Raw genomic sequence first — 21,786 nt, forward strand, 5'->3', positions numbered from 1 at the left:
TATGGTATGCGAGCAAAAATGGAAGGATAATTGCTTTCCAATCCTGTATAGGTCCAGAAAGTGCAAATCATGTCAGTTCACTAAAAGTGTAGAGTAGATGGACTCCGTAAGCATCCACAGAACCAGATACGATACAAAACCTGCACATTTTGCACATAGCATGAATGCATCTTGTCTTTTCGGTTCTTTCCCCAAGTTGTCTTTTATTGTGAGCAGGAAAAAACACACCAATTTCCAAAGTCAAACAAAAATGTTTTTAATACTGTAGTTTTTAGCAAGAACATTTTAAACAAAGAAAGTGTACTTTTAACTTAATATGATACAACAGAGAAACTATACTTTAAAGTTTCCATTATCTAACATCCTACCGTATATTCATCCTTCCTCCTGCTTCATTTTTAAAAGATCAAAAGCCAAGCAGAACTCAGATTTTTAAAAAAGCATCCATTATTATTTCAGCTATTGGTTTTGTTTTGTTTTTAAAGTTTACACTCTCCAACTGATCATCTAAGGAAGGACAATTTTTACATCATTATCATCATATTAAAAAATGTACATACTTTTATCTTCAAAACGTAATATATATTGAGTTTCAGCTTCAGTAAACAAAGCTTAAATTTATAAACAGTTGAAACAGCTCCGTGTTGAACTGATTCGGTGATAAAACTGGACCTGTAGGACATACAGCCAGTGAGAACCCTTGCGGCTTATTAAATTCATTGTGCCATATGTTATAGCATTGGGGTTGGGGAAGTTCTGATGAGGAACCAGGAATCATTCTTCTATGTGCTTAAAAATGCTAAAACTTTCTTTCTCCTCTGCTCTTCCTCTGGGACCAAAAATGATGTGCTGGAACAAGGTTGGTTTGGTACAGCAAGCTGGCACATCTTGGTATTTTTCACAGACATTCCAGCATTTTTCAGTGTATCAATGGTAAACTGCTTGACACTGTCCACATTTCAGTGCTACCAATCCTGTTCTCCACACAGTACTGATGGCATCAAAGGTGAGAAGAGCCTTCTTCCATGAGTTGTACAGTCTTCCAAGAGTGATCTTTACCTTCTCCCACTCCCACTTCATATTATGTGTCTTCAATACATAATAGTAGGCTTGATGTAGGCTCTGTTTTCTGAAAATAGAAAATAAAACAGAATGGTAGTGCAGCAGACTTTGTTCTATATTCATTTCTAGTCCTAAGTAGACTCATAGAAGTTTATCACACAGGACACTTAGCGCTGCCCAAAACGTAGCTGAAGTGTTACCCAAATGTTTCAGAAGCACTGGCAGTGGGATCATCCGTTCCGGCTTTCCTTCCATGGCGGAAGCGTTTGTGGGGTAGCCTCAGAAAAGCCATTTTTGTTAATGGGATATTTCGTTAGTAAAAATGGCTTTTCCAAGGCTTCCCCATGAATGCTTCTGCCACAGAAGGAAAGCGGGAAGTCTCTGATGTTTCAGAAGTGCGATGGACGATCCCACCTCCAGTGCTTCTGAAACATTTGGGTAACACTTCAGCAACGTTTGGGCAGCGGTTAAGTGCTCTGTGTGATAAACTCCATAGAAGATTTATCTCCATGTTGATTTATCATTCAACTGATTGGTTGGTATTTTATATATTAAATTTTAATGTATAACTGTTTTCATCCTTAAAATTGTTTAATTATTTTTTAAAATTTTATATTTATATATTTTAATATTTTTTATTGTTTTATACTTGCTCGCTGCCTTGAGTCCCTATATTGGGAGAAAGGCGGGATATAAGATAATAATGATAATGATAATAATAATACTTTGTTTGGGACTAACCAACAGAATGTCAGTTTATATTTGCACCTTGTATGATGGGCTGGAGGAAAAAGTCACAAAAGAATAGAAAGATCAAGAAACAGAATAGAAAGTTAGACTGGTAATGTACAGTGGCAATTACTTCTGAGTAAAGCTTGTACACAGTTGCAGTGTAAGACTATAGAATAGGTAGATAAGAAAAAGAGAGACAGTGTGATACAGTGGTTTGAGCATTGGACTATGACTCTGGAGGCCAGGGTTTGAATCCCAGCTTGAACATGAAAACTCATTGGTGACCTTAGGCAAGTCACACTCTCTCAGACTCAGAGGTTGGAAATGGCAAACTCACTCTGAACAAAGCTTGGCAAGAAATTCCCAAGATAGGGTTGCCTTAAGGTTGCCATAAGGCAGAAATGACTTGAAGGCACACAATAACAGCAACAACATGTATTGGGTTCAGAGTCTGATACATGGGTCCTTAGGGGTTAGGAACAGAGAGTACCTTCCTGCAGAAAAAACATCCATTGACTTCTGTCTTTATGCATTCAAAATGATAACAGAAAAACAAAAGCTTTATAAACATCTAAGGAAAATAAGCCCTTACTTCTGTGCATAACCCCAAACAAAGTAAGCATTTTGCGCAGGGGAAGTTCCCAACTACTGCATTTTCTGCACATGAAACAGCATTTTTTACAGAGAAATAATATTTCATTGCAGGGATATGATGTTCTGCACAGAAAATTATGTTTTCTGGGCAAAAAGACTGTGTGAATTTTTGCACGGAATAAGTCCTGAACTGTAAACAGCCTTTGGACATTGCAAACTGAAGAAGAACCATATCCCTATCGCACATTCAAAAAAGTTGAGTAAATCAAGAGTGCAGAGTAAATCAAGTAAACAAAGTCAGTAATGTTTATCACATGCTTAGCACATGTCCAACCCATCTGCAAAAGAGCATACTTCATTGCATTGCCATTCAGCATGGATAGTAAATCAGGGCTGGGAGGGACATCCATCTCTGTTCCTTTTGTTTCTTTCGTTCCTCTTTAACTGGAAAACTAAGCTCTATCTAGCAACTTTATTCTTAAAATTAAATAAAAGATGCCATTTTAAGCTCAAAGGGAAAATACTGTGTAAGACTATGGAGGACAAAAGGAAATGCAAATCTATATTCCTATTAGAATATATTTAGAAGTCGAAACAGCTGCACTGGCAACTACTGGTTTTTAGAGGCTGCAGTAAAATGATCAACACAACCAGCTTGCGAATGATTTTGACGTGTCTCCCATTACTGCTTTACATACATGCCAAGCCCAGATCTCCATAAAGGAAGTCCTTCTACTGACCAGCTAACTGATGCAGACCCTCAAAGCAATCGCCCCGTTTTGCTACATTTCAATTTTGAAATGCATTGCAGCTATAATATGAGTGATTTATCATTTAACGGGAGCTGTCAAAGTAAACTCCTAGATAAAACAAAAACATCTGGAACCATAAACAGCCCGAGTACAGGAGCTGAATGTTAATCCGCATCCAGCATGTTCACTCCATTACATGCAGGAAGCAGCTAATTAGTAATGGAGCGTTTCATGTTTTAAAGAGGGCTTGCACTCTCCAAACAGCAATGATTTAATACGGAGCCTGGACATAAACATGAATAAATATCAGTGACAAAGTGAACGATAGAAAAAATGGCCAGGAGCCTGGGAATCTCATTCAAAAAACCAGAGGACCCTTCTAGATAAGGAACTGTAGCTGTTTGAGTGTTGACTCTCCCCGCTACTTGCCAGGACTATTGTTGGATGAAAAGAAGAGCAGAGATGAATCTGTTTGCCCCATCTCTCCACTGCATCCTCTCTTTCTGAATCATAGGCTCAGCTTCCACAAGTGCACCCACCATGCTCTTGGATACAGAAGCCACTGTTGCTCTTAACAGTATCATTGCATCAAAGAATCATAGAGTTGGAAGAGACAACAAAGGCCATCCAGTTCAACCTCCTGCCATGCAGGAACATTCGATCAAATCATCCCTGACAGATGGCCATCCAGCCTCTGTTTAAAGACCTCCAAGGAAGGAGACTCCACTATTCTCTGAGGGAATGTGTTCCACCGTTGAGCAACTGTTACTGTCAGGATGTTCTTCCTAATGTTTAGTTGGAATCTCTTTTTCTCTAGCTTACATCCATTGTTCCAAGTCCTAGTCTCTGGAACAGCACAAAAAGAGCTTGCTCCTTCCTCAATATGACATCCCTTCAAGTATTTAAACAGGGTTATCATATCACCTCTTAATCTTCTCTTCTCCAGCTAAACATCCCCAGTTCCCTAAGCCATTCCTCATAGGACATGGTTTCCAGACCCTTCACCATTTTTGGTAGCCCTCCTTTGGACACGCTCCAGTTTCTCAATGTCCTTTTAAAATTGTGGTGGCTAGAACTGGACACAATATTCTAGGTGGGGCCTGACCAGAGCAGAATACAGTGGCACTATTACTTCCCTTGATCTAGACACTATACTTTTATTGATGTAACCTAAAATTGCATTGGCCTTTTTAGCTGCCGCATCACACTGTTGACTCATGTTCAACTTGTGGTCTATCATTACAGTTGGCCTTCCATACCCAAAGATTCAAGCACCCGTGGCTTGAAAATATATAAAAAATATTTAAATTCCAAAAAGCAAACCTTGATTTTTGCCATTTTATATAAGGGATGCCATTTTTCTAGCCGTTGCTTTTAATGAGACTTTAACATCCATAGATTTTAGTATCCATAGAGGGTCCTGGAACCAAACTCCAGCCCATAGTATTTATCCAATTCATGCCCTGCCCTTCCTCATAAGAGTGCAAGGCAGCTAAACAACCACACAGATAAAACCACAAGTTACACAAACCCAAAGCCACAAATTACAGCCATCTAAATGAAGAACTCACAAATGCCAACCGGAATACAATAATACAATAAAGATAATGTAAAATACTATTTTACATTAGAGTAAGCCAGAGTGATGTCCTATTTTGAATGGCAGACTATGACTTTGGAGATCAGGGTTCAATTCCCAGATCGCTCATGAAACCCATTGGGTGACTTTAGGCAAGTCACACTCTCTCAGCCTCAGGGAAGGCAATGGTAAACTGCCTCTAAACAAATCTTGCCAAGAAAACTCTATGAAATGACTTGAAGGCATATAACAACAAACAAGTAGAAGGAGAACACAGGTCACACACCTGTGGTTCACTGCAACGTTGCAAAAACAGATGTATTTTTAACTGGCATCTGAAGAACAAAGATGTGAGAGATGACCAGATTGGTAAAAGGCAGCTGCTGACTGAGATGTGGGTTAGGATGGCACAGGGGCACCCCCTTTCTAGCTGCAACCCCTTATTCAGCGCTCTCCTTCATGTCTTTTTCATACATGCTTTCCCTAGTCTTCTATTTTATTTTACACTGTACATGTAATTGGTCTTTTTAAGAAACCGTATTTTTAATGATTTGAAGTTTTCTTGCGGAGTACCACAAGAACTGCATAAATATATCTATATATGTGAAGGCACCCCACTGGCAAGCACCCAATCTGAGGTGACATAAAAGTTTGGTCTGTTATGGGGTCATGCACATATTCATAACCCCTCCGGCTGCTGCATTCACTTCATAAAAGGTAGGCAACTTGGCGTCCTCCAGATGTTTGGGACTATAACTCCCTTCAGGCTCATCCAGCATGGCTAACAGACAAAGATTATAAAATGCCCATGAGAAGAAATCCTTCTGGTATCAGGCCACCGTTCCCTTCCCAAATTTTACTGAAGGCTTTGTGCAATCTGGTTAAGGAAGAAAAGCAGCTCGGGTCAAATAGTCATCCTTCCCAGACCATTCTGTACCTATCTATGTTTCTACTTTATAGCATTTTTCCCACTGTATTACATAGTCAAGATTTTAAAATAAATCTTGGGGTCATAAACGTATTCTTTTATTAGGTTTATCCCATAATCAAATATTCATTTATGTGAGCTTCATTCTATTAAAAAATGAAATTAGACAAAGGTGAGCCAAACTGTGGATTTACAGTAGTTTGAAGTATAATTTAATTCTCTAGGGATAATATTGACAATATAAAAAGGGTATAAATGATATTCCCTAACACTAAAATATGCTTATGAGCCCCCAGTGCATGATAGGCTGTTTTACAACCTACCGTGAAATGCATGACTGCCTTAATAAGCAAGACATTTAGAACGGGGTTTTCAGACCCCGTTCGCTGTGTAACATGAATAAAGATCTCACCACTTTTGCCTGTGAGCCAAATCCTATGTTAATGATGGTAATTTCCCCTTTGGATGATATTTTCTTTCCTAACAAAGTAGTTATTAGATAGTATAGATGTCTCCTCTCTACCATATTTGGTATTGTGGAAGGAAAGGAAAAACAGCAATTTTGGAAACGGGAGCTTTCTTCCTCAGGTTTCTCTGAATTTTGCATTATGAAACCATCCTCTACACAGCTATTGAAAGCATGTGCACATCACGGGTTTTTACACACTACTATTAACATATAAATCAGAGACAAGGAATCTCTGGTCCTCCAGATGTTTCAATCTAAAATACCCATCAGTTTCATCCAGCATAGCCAATGCACCGGAAGGGATTGTGCTACTTGTAGTTCAAAACCTCTCAAGGACAAAAGGTTTTCAACCCCACTATAAATCTTGCCCCATCCATGGGTGCTATGGATAAGTCTATAGGCTTTGAAAAGATAGGTGAGAGAAGTCGCCTTGAACTTTATCACTTCTGAATGCTGGTCAAATAGCGTGTCTGAGTGCATGTTTCCATAAAATCTTTCTCCACGTGGAAAATAATACATCAGTTTATATCCTCTGGTCCTTACCAATAGGCAGTCTAAACTCAGCTGCACAACCAGGAAAACTACCACTCCAACGCCATATGTGTGTAGGGAGGTTGAACATCCTCCCCATTCAAAGTATTTTGCCACATGGCAGAAAGAAGGAAACAAACATTACAGTTCAGATTTTTCTTTAACAAGCTAGTTAGGGGACATACTTTCTCTGTGCATGAACATTTCTAACCATGGGATTCTCTACCTAATTTTAAAGCCATACAGTCCTGTTTAAGGGACATTCTTTTCTGCTTTAACTTTTGTTAAGGTAAATAAGAAAAAATTGTTGAGAGGTTGGATGGGTATGTGAACAAAGTGAGCAATCTTCTTTTTTGAGCTCAAAATATTCCATTTCAGAACCCAGAATCCAGCTCTAAACTTAGGTTGCCTCTGAATTCCACTGAAGATAATTCAGTTAAATGGTGGCGGGGGAAAAAACCCCCAAAGCAATGTTGCCCATAGAGCTGAAAATACATTACTGGCCTGGGGAATAAATGCCACTGGGAAGTTGCACACCATTTTCTAGAGAGAATCTCATGGAAAGTCTAATCATGCCAAGGTGGAGACCAACCTGACTTGATATATTGGGCAGAGAAGCAGCGGCTGCAGGGAACATGGTTCAACCTTCCTCACCAAAGAAAGAAACTTTTAAGTCAGAACTACTGCTAGAACTTGCTTAAGTCCTCTTCCCTCCTAGTCCCCTTTTCTTTTCAATTGTAACTTTGCAAGTTGAACTGTCTTACTAATAGTCCAAAAAGTGGCAGAAGAGGAAAGCAGAAATGCTACAAACAAATGACTAAAATAAAGAAACCATTTAACTGTATTTGAACACTGCTTAATGTTATCCAGATCACGTTCCAGGTTTGTTGCGTTGTGTTCTCAAATATCTCCCACAATAGCATATCTGTGTTATTAAAGAATTTTAGCTCTTTGTTTTTTACTTAAATGAAGAAGAAAGTCAAGAGAGACCTATCCATTGGTTGGTGTTTTCCTTTCTTTTGTGCCGACCGAGTCTTACCAAATGAAATCTAATAATATACAGAAGTTAACTAAGGTATAAACATGCAAAAGGAGAAGTCTCCCTGTGATCATAAAATGATGCTATTTTCTGTTCAGCAGTTCATGTTACTGCTGTTCATGCTAATTAATTAAAGGAGCTGTTGCAGTAATGTGCAAACAGGGAATCTGAGAAACTGAGAGGGCTTTTAGGTCTCCAAGTGAAGTTAAGTCAATCTGGGCACAAGCAATCAAATGTAATGAAATCACATGTCAGTGCTAAGCTTGCAAAAACTGTGAAGTTTGACTGGGGAGTAAAAGGATTATAATTAGATTTCCAATAGGATAATAACTAAATGGCAGAAAGCAGTAAAGAGAAAATATTACTTTGTTAGCTAATGGTGCTGCTATTCAGCTCCAGTTTTTTTTATCAGCGCCACTTGTAGTTGTGCTAATTTAATTTGCTTTTATCAGCAAAAAATGCACCACTCGAATGGTACTTGAATGTCATTTGCAAAAATCATTGATCTGAAGGTGCACTTAATGACACCCAGTCTGTTTATTTTATGGGAAACGGAGATGGGTTGATAAAAATTGGTTGATGGGCCATCCCTGTATTTTTGGCTTGTCAGTGAGTTGAGGCAACCAAAACAGAAAAGCATTCAAATGCAACACTTTTCTTCCACATGACCACGTGGTTGTGTGATGGACACTTCCACAACCATTTAGATTTCCATGCTGAAGATGTCACACCAATTCCCAAGGACATGGCTGTGTGCATTGGATACGAGGGAGATGTACATACGGGCTTTCTTTGAGATGTCTTTGTTCTGTTCTTTAAATTTTCCATGTCTTTCCTCTGACTAGCTACTGGCCAAACCAGAAATTCAAAAACTAATCCCACAATTGGAACATATACCAGTTTTCACTTACGTTTTATCTTCCCTGCCCAACAACCTGTACAAACATATGGATAAATAAACACACAATATGCTATGCGTAAAATTAAACATTTTAAGATGAGCCCTGCTGGATCAGGCCAATAGTTTATCTACTCCAGATTTCTATTACCCATGGTAGCCAACAAAATGTTGCTTTTGTAAAGGCCAGAAGCAGGGCAAGAGGGCAATAGATCCCTCAGGCTGTTGTATCCCAACCACTGGTGTTCAGTGGCTTACTGACTCTGCAGGTTAAGACCACAAGAAGAGCAGTGTTTACAAACTACAAGTTATGTATCTGGTTGCCAATACATTTTGAATGCATGTTTCTCATCAACTTAAACATGCTTGTGTACAGTTTCAAAAATATGAATTTTGAGTTGTATGGCATTTGTTGTTATTTGTTGTTATTTGTTGTTATATGTTGTTATGCGCTTCAAGTCAACTCTGATTTATAGTGACCCTATCCTAGGATTTACTTGGGGATATCTATGTAGAGGTTTGCCATAGCTTTCTTATTGGTTGAGCGAGTATGACTTGCCCATGGTCACCCAGTGAATTTCCATATCTGAGCAGGTATTCAAACCTGGGTCCTAGTCCAACACTGAAACCACTACACCATGCTGGTTCTTTTGTATGCATTTATTTGCATATCATACAAAAAGGAAAAGGGGGGGGGGAGAATCCACCATTTTCAGTTTCTTTATAATTGATAGGAAACCAAATGATACATCCACATTCCAACTGATGTCTTGGAGACCACAAATTGAGTACATTCACAAAAACAGATGCTTAATGCTATCTGCTTTCCCATTCTTGCTCAGGTTCATGCCAAATTCCATATTCAGGATGCCTCACACGGTAACAAAATCAGATTTGGAGTGTTGGCATTCACCTTGATGTGGATGCAGTTCTAACATTGTTCTCATGTGCCTTCCAGTCAGCTCTAACTTATGGCAACCCCAACATAGAGCTTTCTTGGCAAGTTGCATTCTGAGAAGGTTTGCCATTGCCTTCCTCTGAAAGCATGTGACGTATGTCACCCAGTGGATTTTCTTGGCTGAGTGGCCCTAACATATTGCCATATGATATGAGAAACATTCTGTGACACACTATACCTTGCATTGCTGCACTGTCGTGTTGGGTTCCATTGTGTTCAACTTCCATCTCTGGAATCCCAGCATCTGCAAGGCATAACATTAATATAACTTCCTTCTTTAACTCCAAGAGAGATGTACAAAGAGCAGACTTATGATGCCACTTCTGTGTCAGTTGTAGGACTGCACCAAAAACGAATGACTGAATAAATACAACAGTGAAGTCCAACAAACACATTACCATTCAGCATCCTGAGACCATCGCCTGATGTAGCTTGTTTAAGTGCCTGCTCCACTTGTTCTCTCCTCTTTGATTCAAACTCAAGGGCTTCTTGCAATTTCCTCTTGGCTTTCTTCTCTTTCTTCAAGCGCTTTTGAATTGTGGCTGAACAAAAGAAAATGTGCAATTGATGAAAAGAAACCACGAGAACATGCACAGGCATATACAACATAAGACACTCATTTGGTGACATTCAGGGTTGACTTTCTCTTTGTAAGACTATTATGTTCTCTTCCACCACACATGCATTCATGGAAACTAGGATCACGCTACTGCAGCGATGCGTTATCAAATGGAAATCTGGTACCGAAAAGAAAAATTCATTCATTCATTCATTCATTCAAATTTATTTCCATATGACAATTATACTTACAGAACCATTAAAAAAAACAAGTTTATTTTTCAAACTATAGAGTTTTCATTTATTTGTATTTTTAAATGCTAGTTTCAGTGTTGTGATGTCAAGTTTTGCTATCAAGCCAGATGTCATCACTAGCTCTCTTAATCTGTTATCAAAATCTAGTCCTACACACACTTCCCTAGCCTGGGATCTACTTGTCATGTTCTTCAGTGTGCTAAAAACTACAGCGATATAATGTAGTTTGACATCACTATAATGCAGAAATAATGCAGTTTGACCTCACTTTAACGGCCATGGTACCATCCTAAGGAATCTTGGGATTTATAGTTTGTCATGGCATCAGAGCTCTCTGACAGAGAGGGCCAAACATCTCAAAAAACTACAACTCCCAGAAGAAAATAGTACTAAGCCATGGCAGTTAAAAGGGTATTGAATTGCAATATTTTTGCAGTGCAGATGCAGCCGCAGTATTCACTTGGACTTACTTCCAAGTAGAGATGCAGAGGATTTTGTTGTGAGCCAGTGAAATGTTGATTTGACATCACATTTAAAATGTTGCTCAGGAATATTTTCTTCTTCAGCTCTGAATTTTAATTTGATCTTTTTGGGTGATTCTTGACTTGGATGAGCCAGTTCTTAAGACGAAACAGAGCTGGGGAATTTTGCGTGCCATCCAGCTGTTCCTGGTATAACTCTGGCTATTCGTCACCTTTGGCTATGCTGTGATGGCTGGGAATGATGGAAGTTATAGGAGGACCACAATTTACACACTCCTGAAATGGTGAGTGTGAAACACTTGACCACACTGCATGGCGATTCATAAGAAGCAGGCAGCGCGGTGTAGTGGTTTGAGTGTTGGACTATGACTCTGGAGACCAGGTGTCAAATCCTTGCAGTGCTATAAAACCCACTGGGTGACCTTGGGCAAGTCACACTCTTGCAGCTTCAGAGGATGCCCATGGCAAACCCTCTCTGAAGAAAGTTGCCAAGAAATCCCTGTCTTAGGGTAAGTTGGAAAGGACTTGAAGGCACACAACAACAACTTGAGGAAGAGTTAGCTCAGTAGTTGTACATGTAATAATAATAATAATAATAATAATAATAATAATAAATAATTTGTTTTATTTATATACCGCTATTCCAAAGATCATAGCGGTGAACAGCAAGTAAGCTAATTAGCAAGTAAGCTAATGTAGGAAGGAGGTTCAGTCATAGGGAATATCATGCAAGAAATTAGTATCTGTTTCCTTCAGCTTACCTCTGCTTTGCAGTTCAGCTGTGAGTTGCCTTTCCAGACTCTCTCTCAGTTCTCTCTCCCTGCACAATTCCATTTTCAGCTCCTTCTTCTCCTGCTGGATCTGTTTTTCTTGTACTCGGGCATTATCTACAGCAACTTTCAGCAAGCCCTGAGAAAAACAGACACAGCCAAAACCTGTGGACATCTTTAATGGACTTGAGAATGGAATAATAGTGACTGGATTTAAGGCCATTGTTTTTAGAACCCTGGAAATAGCAAGCTCAGGCAAGGGAATTGCATGCTTTATATGTATGGTATATACAAATATATATATTTATGTATATATACTGTATGTATGGTGCTTTTCAATTTTTGCTTTGTTCACCATTCTGGAGCATCTGTTGGTTGACTTTGTTGGAAAACTTCATTTCAGATCTTGCAAACATGACTTAAGTCTCTCAATTTCAAATACCTGGGGGAGATCCTGTGCAGTGAAAACCATCATGTGTGTGCCAGAAATTGCTTGAGCACCATGGACTGGGGCATTAAAATACTGTAGATGGGATTTTTTGTCCATTTAGATTCATCTATACAGTATCATATATATATATATATATATATATGCAAACATATGCAGAATTTTACTTCTTAAAATATATTCATTAAGGAGGAATGAAGCCATAAATAACAAAATGAACCTAATAAATCAGCAAAACAAGCTGGCAATTTAGAGCACTCTGTTTCTCATGTTCTTAATTGGATGGCAGTGTTATGTATTATTCGCCAAGTTGAGACCGTGGCCACATCCACACTGCAGAAATAATCCAGTTTGACACCACTTTAACTGCCATGGCTCAATATGGAATCCTGGGACTTGTAGTTTGCTGTGGCACCAGAGCTCTCAGAAAGAGAAGGCTAAATGTCTCACAAACACTACAGTTCCCAGAATCCCATAGCATTGAGACAGGGCAGTGGTGTCAAACTTGATTATTTCTGCAATGTGGATGAAGCTATGATGTTTTAAGGTCTTAAGTTTGTGAGCCAGCAATTCTCCCTTACATGCCAAGGACTTGAAAGAGATGTCACCTCAATTCGCAGACAAATCAGAGAAGCTGTACTGTTCTGAGTTAAAATGTCATGCTATTTGTTAGTTTTAAAATCATCTAGGCAAGTATATGTATGTATGTGTACATATCTATTACCTGTATATTGGTTAATAAAGTTTCTACTGATGACAATCCATCTGCAAAAAGAAAAGGCGCAGGGAAACCAGGGGGCAGAGTCTGTCCAGCCAGTTGGACTTTTTCTAGAGTCGGTTTCATTATTGGGATGGCGATTTGGACTTCTTCTGCAGAGACAAGACAGAGAAACAAACATTTTAACATTTGGGGAAAAGCTAAAGATGACTCCAAATGGGCATTTATGGGAGGAAGACTCTAAGAGCCATGCTAGACCAGATCAAAGTAATCAATTACAAACAATTACTTACAGCTATGTTTAGCTTGGAAATAATTAAATAAAAACGAGTTATGTCTAGACAATATTTCCCCCAATAACTAAGACATAAGTTGTATTACGATTGGCAACTTCACAAGGGATAACTTCACTCCTTTTGTAATGTGACTGTAATGATCATTTAGTGAAGGGTGTGTGGAGGCAACGTTGGCTCATGCCATGCTTAGCTGGGGATGTTGAGACAACATGGGAAGGGAGATCCTTACTCCATCCTCATGGCGATCAGTCCAGATAATGCAGGGTCCAATCCCCAATTCTGGTATGAACTATCCAGTACCAAACTCATAGTATACCACCCTTAAAACTGATTTTAAAAATTCACTTTTTGCTTTTGCTTTTCCTAGAAAATCCAGAGCCTTCCAAAGTGACATTGGGAGGCTGTTTGCATTGTATCCTGCTGTGCTGCATCCTGCTGCTACTAGTGCAAGTAGCTCCCTCTAAGATGAGAACGAGATGCCCAGACATATGATTGATGCCAGGTACCTTACTTTTGGAAGGAATGACTTGTGCCAGTAGTGACAGTGGCAGATGGCACAACGGGATGCACATGCAAACAGCTGCCCAGCATTGCTCCAAAGTGCCTAGGTTATTTGGGGACTTTAAAGCAGCTTTAACTACTCCAGGTTGCTCCTGCAGTATTCTGGCTCATGCAAACATGGCTAGGCATGTTGACTAGTAACTGGTATTATTCAAAGATATAGCCGTGTTAGTCTGTAGAATCAGTATGTATAAAGATCTTGTAGCATCTTTGAGACTAATGGAAAGAAAGAAATTGGCAGCATGAGCTTTCGTAGACTTCAGTCTACTTCCTCAGGTGCATTTGGTATTGTCCAGCATGACTGTTCTTATGTGTAACTAAGAACTACTAATGTCTTTCTGCCCTCTGAGCCAAAGAGCAAAATGAAGTCCTTCTTATTTCATATACACAATCTATCAGATAACTCTTTTTTCAACAGGGTGGTGAGAGAAAGCAAAAGTAGGGGATACAAAGCAAGCCGTATAGCATGTAAGTCTTCCTTCTTAACACTTTGTTAATTCTCAGCATCAGCAGCCTAAGATGACTTCACTAATATGTAGCCATTACTGATTGGAAGTTCTGTAATTACAAGAAACAAGCAACCCCAAATTAACTAAATCTGCAATGGTACATGGTCTTTGCGTAGGATTTAAAAAGAATAGGAATTAAATTCACCCTCCCATCAAAAAGGGCAATATAGCAGCAAGAGTTTTTTTTTAAAGTGAGCAATGAAAAGTTGAAATAATGCTGAGTACCAGAGGGACTTTATACTGTACAGTGTTTGTTTTATATCCCAAAGGCCAGCTATTTCTATTTTATTTTACACACTACAGGATTATAGCTAATATCATACCTTTAATCAGAAGGGAATTATTGTTCATTACACCATTCTATTCAGTCCTCCATTTTGTAAAACACAAAGTGCCCCAGAATCAAGAAATTTATCAGGTTTCTTTCCTTCCTTTAATTGTCCTTTGCTGAGGCTGGAGGATAAGCTATTTGGATTGTGGACCAGCTGTCTGCTGACTTTGCGGTGGACTAAATTCAAGCATGGAATTACTGCAAGATATAACTACTAATTTAAAGGACTTGTCTAGGGCTGGCCATACCATTAAGCAAAATGAGGCAGCTGCCTCAGGTGGCAGATCTTGGCGGATGGCACAGGCTCAGTCAGGTATTGGAAGACTGAACTATGGGTGCCACATACTTTCCTTTCACCACCTAACCCATCTGTTATCCATGGCCATGGTGGATGATGATATCTCACTGCCAGAATTCAAGGAAGATTGAATTATTCATCCAGGGTAATATCTATGTACAGAATGTTCAATGGCACAGCTTGGAAACTACTACACTCCCAAAGTTCCCCAGCCAACATGGGCCCAAAAAGTAACATTTCCAAATTAATTTTATTCTTTGCCTCAGGCAGCAACATATCTTGGGCTGTTGCTGCATTTGTCAAATTAATGGACTGCAGGTCAATCGATACCTATTATAGCCTTTACAGTGAAAAGAAACAGAGGTTCTATTGTTCAATGCCATTCTGTTCTGAAATTTTACATGGCGGGGTCAAACTAGAAAGAGGAGAACTTAAAAGGCAAGAGTTACAAAACAAAAGAACAAACAAAGACTGCTGCCATTTTCTTCTGTCAATGGGAACAACCAGAACTGCCTGGTTCTGTTAGCCCCAACTGTACATCCGTGGGTATAAAGTTTTATCTTGTGGTGGTGGCAATAGCAGCCAGCATTAGAATTTCCAAATGTGGGAGGTATGCTGTGTAAATGATACATGTGTCCTAAGAATCCGGATGCCTCCCCAAAGCCATGCTCTAGACCTTAGGACAGGAGTGTGGCTTTGAAGTGGCTTCCAGACTCTTAGGATGCATGTATCATTTATACAGCATACCTCCAATGTGACCTGAAGCAGCTTTATTTTGGCCTGTCTGTATGGGGCCAATATCTTCCTTTTGGCAGCTGATAAAAAACAGTTGACTGCTCCTTGGTTGCTCCTATTCTCCTCCATCATTAAATGGCCATGGAGGGAGAGATGCTGACAGACAGGTAGACCAAGTATATAGAGTGAAGTGGCCGAAACGAAGCCACACTTGGTGGAACTTTTCACTCCATCAGTGTCACCTAGGACATCAACCAACTCCAATAATTGTTGTTATGTGCTTTCCAGTCACCAGTAACTTTGGTAACCTTATCATAGCATTACCTTGGAAAGATTTACTCAGAGGAAGTTTGCATTTGACTTCCTTTAAAGGTGAGCTTGAGTTGCTCAGTGGTCAACAATGGGTTTCCATGGCCTAGCAGGGATTTGAAACCTGGTCCCCCACAGAATTAGTCAAACACTGAAACCAATACACCAGGCTGACTCTCCTTAAAAATGATGAACAGTTATAAAATTGTGAAGTTGAGGCTTTCATGGCTGGCATCCATAGTTTTCTGTGGGTTTTTTGGGCTATGTGGCCATGTTCTGGAAGAATTTATTCTTGATATTTTGCATGCATCTGTGGCTGGCATCTCCAGAGAAACTATAACATAGTATAAAACCATTTGAAACAATTTAGAAGGCTAAAACAATGTAGGGAACTCTAAAAGCCCATAGGAAACAACCAAGTCATGCTCTCTAGACCCCAGTTTGAAAATCCCGTAATATGGTTTGCATTAGAACCAGTTAGGCTTTCAAACTGAAGGAATTCCACAAGCATGGCACCTGCCGGATGTTTTTGGATATAACTCCCATCAACCTTAGCTAATATGGCCAATGCTGAAGAATTATGGAGTAATCCGCCAAAATGTCTGAAGGGCAACAGGTTGGCGAAAGCTGGTTCAGAATGAGAACTCAAGACATCATACTGATTTTGGATCCGCTTACCAGACATGCAACCTTGAAGCATCACTGTTCTTTTGCATTATGGACTTCTTTGCTTAGAATATGTTTTCCATTCAACACAATGTGTACTAAACTCTACATAATTGCTCAGAGTTGTTAATATGATTCTTGCCTCCTCATCACATCAATTCAGTTCATATTTCAGACAAAGATATAAGCAATCTCTCTGCTTCTCCAAACAATCCTCTGGTTACACACTTAGAGGGACACCTTTTCCCCTAGTCAAAGACGATACAATTTCTCCTGCTTAAATATTTCATATTAAGGATCAAGTTCTTAAAATTAATTGCTTGCAAAGCAAGGTAAACCAAAGGGTTCTTCAAGGAAATGAGGGAGCGCACAGCGAATAATCTACTCTGTGGATAAACTACTTAAAACAATCTAAAAACCCGAAGCTTGCTGGTGGGAGGAGGGAGCGATGTTATTGAAATGGGCAAAAGGAAAATTCATATTGACTGAGGAGACGGGGCACACAGTCTATGGTTTGTAATGTTGCTGTAGAGTAGATTGAAGTTTCAAAATAGCATTAGTCTTCTTTAAAGAGATAGACATGGCTAAATTAGGTGCGGCTGGCTGCAGTGAGGATCAAATGCAAAAAGAAATCGTATTTCAGCCGAGCTAGTCAACAGCAGGAAAATAAATAGAAATATAAGAGCTATGCAGGCAATGATTCATTTTGATAATCTGGCCCAAGAGAGACACAGAGAGACGGCTTCCAGATCTAAGCTCCCCACCAAAAGACAAATAGGACACAGAGGATGACAGCCTAGCAGAGGTCACATCGATTCTGAGCAGACGTTTTTGCACAGATGAGACAACCCTGCACTCCATTTGGCCCATTGTTCATATCCTACCTGTCCCACAAGCCATAAATTTCCAAGTCCCCGAAAAAGGGGCAGTAAAGAAGAAGGATTCTACTTATGACTTCTTATGATTAAGTTTTTTGTGCTAACCAAACATGCTTTGCCGACCAAGGTCACATTGCATGTTAAAGTCCGTAATAGCTGGGAAAGACTAGGAGAAGCGTATTATGGTTTAGCGTCTATGGGTGGAAAGGAGAGAGAGAGAGGGAAAAAACACCCTGTCAAACAATTCATCATTTTCTCCCGATTGAAATCGCACACTGCGAAGATGAATGATATAAGCATTAGAAATCTATTTCAGTCTTGTAATAGGTCTTCACATTTGAATGGTGTCTCCTGTTTGGGCTGCCTTCCATAGAAATCCACAGAGAGAAAGAAATTTATATTTGATCATTTTTAAAGGCCCTTATAAAATCCCAGTGTACTAAGCAATCCTATATATGGCTACTCAAAAGCCAGTCTGCTCAAATTCAGTGGTGCTTGGTCTCATGCAAGTAGGAACAGGACTGTAGCCCTAATTGTCAAAATGATAAGGAGGAATAAGTGTTGGGATGATAATGCAAGTTTCTCTCTTTCTTTCTGTAACTGGGAAACAATTAGTCTTGTTCAGTTTTAATATCTAGCATTCACATTTTCAAGGTTTTTATTACTACACATATAGCATAATAAAATAAATGAGAAATAAAGGTAGAACAATGAGTATATAACCAGGGCAGGAATTAGTTTATTTACATTTATTGGGACAAATGAAAGACAATTTTTATGGAACTTGTTTCTTAAACCTTAAAATAACATATTGGAATCTATTCAGAAAACATTCTTTCTGGCCTGGAAACCACATAAAGGGCCATTCAGGTAATTTGGGACAAGGGACAGATAAACATGCTAAGAGGGGGAATATAAATCATGCAATCCAGAATGAATGGAATATCACTCAGCAATTGCAGCAATGGCTGTGAAGACGTCTGTAGAGAACCCAAATCACTGCAACATTTCCATCCCAATCAATAGTCCTGCCTGTTTCCCCATTAGCTTCAAACCAATTTCACAATGCAATTAAAATAAAGGCTAAAGTACATATATTCTTTGTTGTGTTGTTGTGTGCCTTCAAGTCATTTCTGATGTATGGTAGCTCTAAGGTGAACCTATCACAGGGTTTGTTGGTGGTGAGAAATAGGTGAGTGAGAAATAGCGGGTGAAGAAGAAGGAAAAGGAGCTAGAGGGACACCTCTGCAGCCCACATGGAAACACATTCACTAACAGTTTTTTGTGGGTTTTTCAGGCTATGTGTCCATGTTCTAGAAGAGTTTATTCCTGATGTTTCACCAGCATCTGTGGCTGGCAACCTCAGATTTCTCTGAAGATGCCAGCCACAAATGCTGGCGAAACATCAGGAACAAACTCTTCTAGAACATGGACACATAGCCTGAAAAACCCACAAAAAATTATGGATGCCAGCCATGAAAGCCTTTGACTTCACATTCACTAACTTCTCAGCAAGCTAACTCAAACACACTCCAAAGGAAGTATGTATTAACCCCTCTTCAATTTTTGTATTGCCCATGGAGGAAGAAATGTACTTTCCTTCACCGCTAGCAAGAAAATCAAATGGGTCGGTGGAAAAAGGACAGAGCAAACTGCTTTTTTGTCTGCCATGGACAAACAGAAAGACAAACAAATGGGTCCTTGAGCAGATCAAGTCTGAAATCTCCCTGGAAGCCGAGATGATCAAATTGAGGATGTGGTACTTTGGCCACATCATGAGAAGGCATGAATCATTGGAAAAGACAATAATGCTGGGAAAGGTAGAAGATAGTAGAACAATAGGAAGACTACACCAGATGGATAGACTCAACTAGAGATGTCATGTGCTTGAATCTGTAGGACCTAAGCAGAGGATGGGGGTCTTGGAGATGTCTCACCCATCGGGTCGCCATGCGTTGAGGGTGACTCAAAGGAAGTTAACAACAACAACAACTGTTCATTTTCCTGCATGGAATTACTCATCACCTACAACGGCCAGGCATTAAATAACAAGGTGTTATATGTAACATGGCTGGCTATAGGTTAGGCTTATGAAAAGCTGATCTCATTTGAAAATTTGTTTCAAAAACATGGTTACTTTAATGGGCTAAATCGAAGGTTAATATTTGTTAAATCTGATCCATTAATGTGGATGAGACTGACCAATCACAACAAATTTAAGTTTCACTGATTACAATGAGTCCGCTTTAGATATTGCTTTCAAGCCATCTCTGACTTATGGAGACCCTAAGGTTACCCTATAATGAGGGTTTCTTGGCAAGATTAGTTCAGAGGCTTTTTGTCATCACCCTCCTCTGTAGCAAACGAGGAAACTTCAATTAGAGGAAAACATGGCAGCCAGATTGGCTACTGAACCATCTAGAAATGATCATATTACACCCATATTAAAATCACTCCACTGGTGCCAATTAGTTTCTGGGAAAGATACAAAGTGTTGGTTGCTACCTTTAAAGCCCTATATAGTATGGGTCCAGGTTACTTATGGTATTGCCTTCTCCAGTATAATCTGACCCATTCATTCAGGTCTTATGGGAGGACATTTACTTTGGTAAACCAGGACTAGTCACCCAGAGGATTTTCTCTTCAGCGGCTCCCAGACTGGAATCACCTACTGGAAGAGATTCGACAGCTTATTGTATGACAGCCATAAAATCCCGCTACCATACATTCTGATTAAAGAAATCCCTTTGGAAAGTGTTTCCACCTTTTACACACTGCCCTGATGCCATGGAACTTTACATACATTTTAAAGTCTTCAAGGACAAGGTTATCCACCTCCAATGACTTACTAGCACCGGGTCCTCCTCTCGCCCACTGCTCCCTCTTTCATTGCTTCATTGCCAGGAGGCGAGCTGTTCTTTTCATCAGTGGGAAAGAGGAATGCCTCCGCCTAACTTGGCAGGAGTCAAGCCACCCCAAATTTATGGCTTTAACCTTGCAATTCAAGTGCCCAATTTAAAATCCTGGGTGTTTTTCTTAATTACACCCTCCGAATGCAAAGGGTCAAAATGCACGCAATTTGAGGAGTAGCTGATTAATCCAGTTGTTGAGTTTTAAATCAAACTTTGGAATCATGTTGAAAATATGATTTATACGGCCTGATGTCAGAGCGCATTTCCTTTTCCTTTCTTCCCCCTCCTCCTTTCCAGTGGTGCAATTGGTGATAAAGTGCTTAAGCATTATGCATTCATTTCTAGGGCAAACCTGTAAGCTTTGCAGATGACATCAAACCAGGAAGGCAACGAACCTGTGAATTATCTTATCTGCTGGCTCTCTATTACTTATTATTCTGATTTAGTATTTATTTAGTGTCATTAAAATAACAGGAAAATAAATCTGGGCTCCAAAAAGGTTATAATATAAAAGGCTATACTGTGCAGAGCAACAGAAAGTGTCAGTGGAGGAATGGAAGCTCGGGTAAATATGAAAAGAATGTGTTTGTTTTAAATGGGCTTCACCATTGGGCAAAACTTCAACACTTCACTTCAACATTGGGCAAAACTCGACATGATACTTGTCACATTTATCCTTGAACAGCTGTTTTTAAAAAGCTGGCACAATTCACATGTCTATGAGAACTGGACTGGGAACAAGATACACACACACACACACACATACACACACATATTTAAAAATCATTTTTATTAAACATAAACACAACCACGTACAGAATTTTGATACCTATCTAAAACATACACACATAAACTACAACAAAGCTACACACTCAACTGAACAACAAAAAACTACTTATACTACTGATTCCTCCCCAATGATGAATATATCCCACTATTGATATAATTTCTTCATATGATAATATGGTTATGTTTCTAAAACGCAGCTACTCAGTTTATTTTACAAAACCTGAAATTGATATATCCCCGCATAAGACTGCAAAATAATAATAATAATAAATAAACAAATGGTTCTCAATCATTCTTAAAGTTAGTCAAAGATTTCTCCTTAATCAACATTGTCATGGATCAGGACCAAGTTATATGGAAAGGGGAATCTGGCAGGCCTTCTCTCATGCAGAACCTTTGCTAGATTTGGAAGGGACCACAGGGACCACTTAGGTCATTCTCCTGCCATACAGGAATATATAACTAAAGCATTCAGGAAAGAAGTCCAGCATTCAGCATTCAAGCAAGAAGTCCAAACTTCTTAATAAAGACCTCCAAAGAGGAACAGTCCACTGTTATCTGAAGCTTTCTATCCCACTATGGACAGTTTTTACCCTCAGGCAGATCTTCCTAATGTTATGGTGGAATCTCTTTTCCGTTTGGCTTGTTTGGTCTCTGCAGCAGTATAAAACAAGTGTGCTCTACATTCTACATGATATTCCTTCAGATATTTAAATATGGCTGTCAAAT

The 21,786-nt window shown here is 39.3% G+C and overlaps 1 protein-coding gene across 5 annotated transcripts in view; it reads right to left on the reverse strand.

Moving 5' to 3' along the window:
- Window positions 1–240: 240 nt before the first annotated feature.
- DACH2 (dachshund family transcription factor 2) overlaps window positions 241–21,786 on the reverse strand; it is a 321,363-nt gene continuing 299,817 nt past the window's right edge. For all 5 annotated transcript variants that reach the window (XM_042480324.1, XM_042480323.1, XM_042480325.1 and 2 more), the window contains 5 exons: window positions 12,780–12,925; window positions 11,599–11,746; window positions 9,941–10,084; window positions 9,721–9,786; window positions 241–1,129 (listed from right to left, as the gene is read on the reverse strand). In XM_042480324.1, the coding sequence (XP_042336258.1) occupies window positions 1,092–1,129; window positions 9,721–9,786; window positions 9,941–10,084; window positions 11,599–11,746; window positions 12,780–12,925 (542 nt within the window). In that variant the 3' untranslated portion in view covers window positions 241–1,091. The remainder of the gene's footprint in view (window positions 1,130–9,720; window positions 9,787–9,940; window positions 10,085–11,598; window positions 11,747–12,779; window positions 12,926–21,786) is intronic.

The sequence above is a fragment of the Sceloporus undulatus genome, chromosome 7, assembly GCF_019175285.1.
Source record: "Sceloporus undulatus isolate JIND9_A2432 ecotype Alabama chromosome 7, SceUnd_v1.1, whole genome shotgun sequence".
NCBI lineage: Eukaryota > Metazoa > Chordata > Lepidosauria > Squamata > Phrynosomatidae > Sceloporus > Sceloporus undulatus.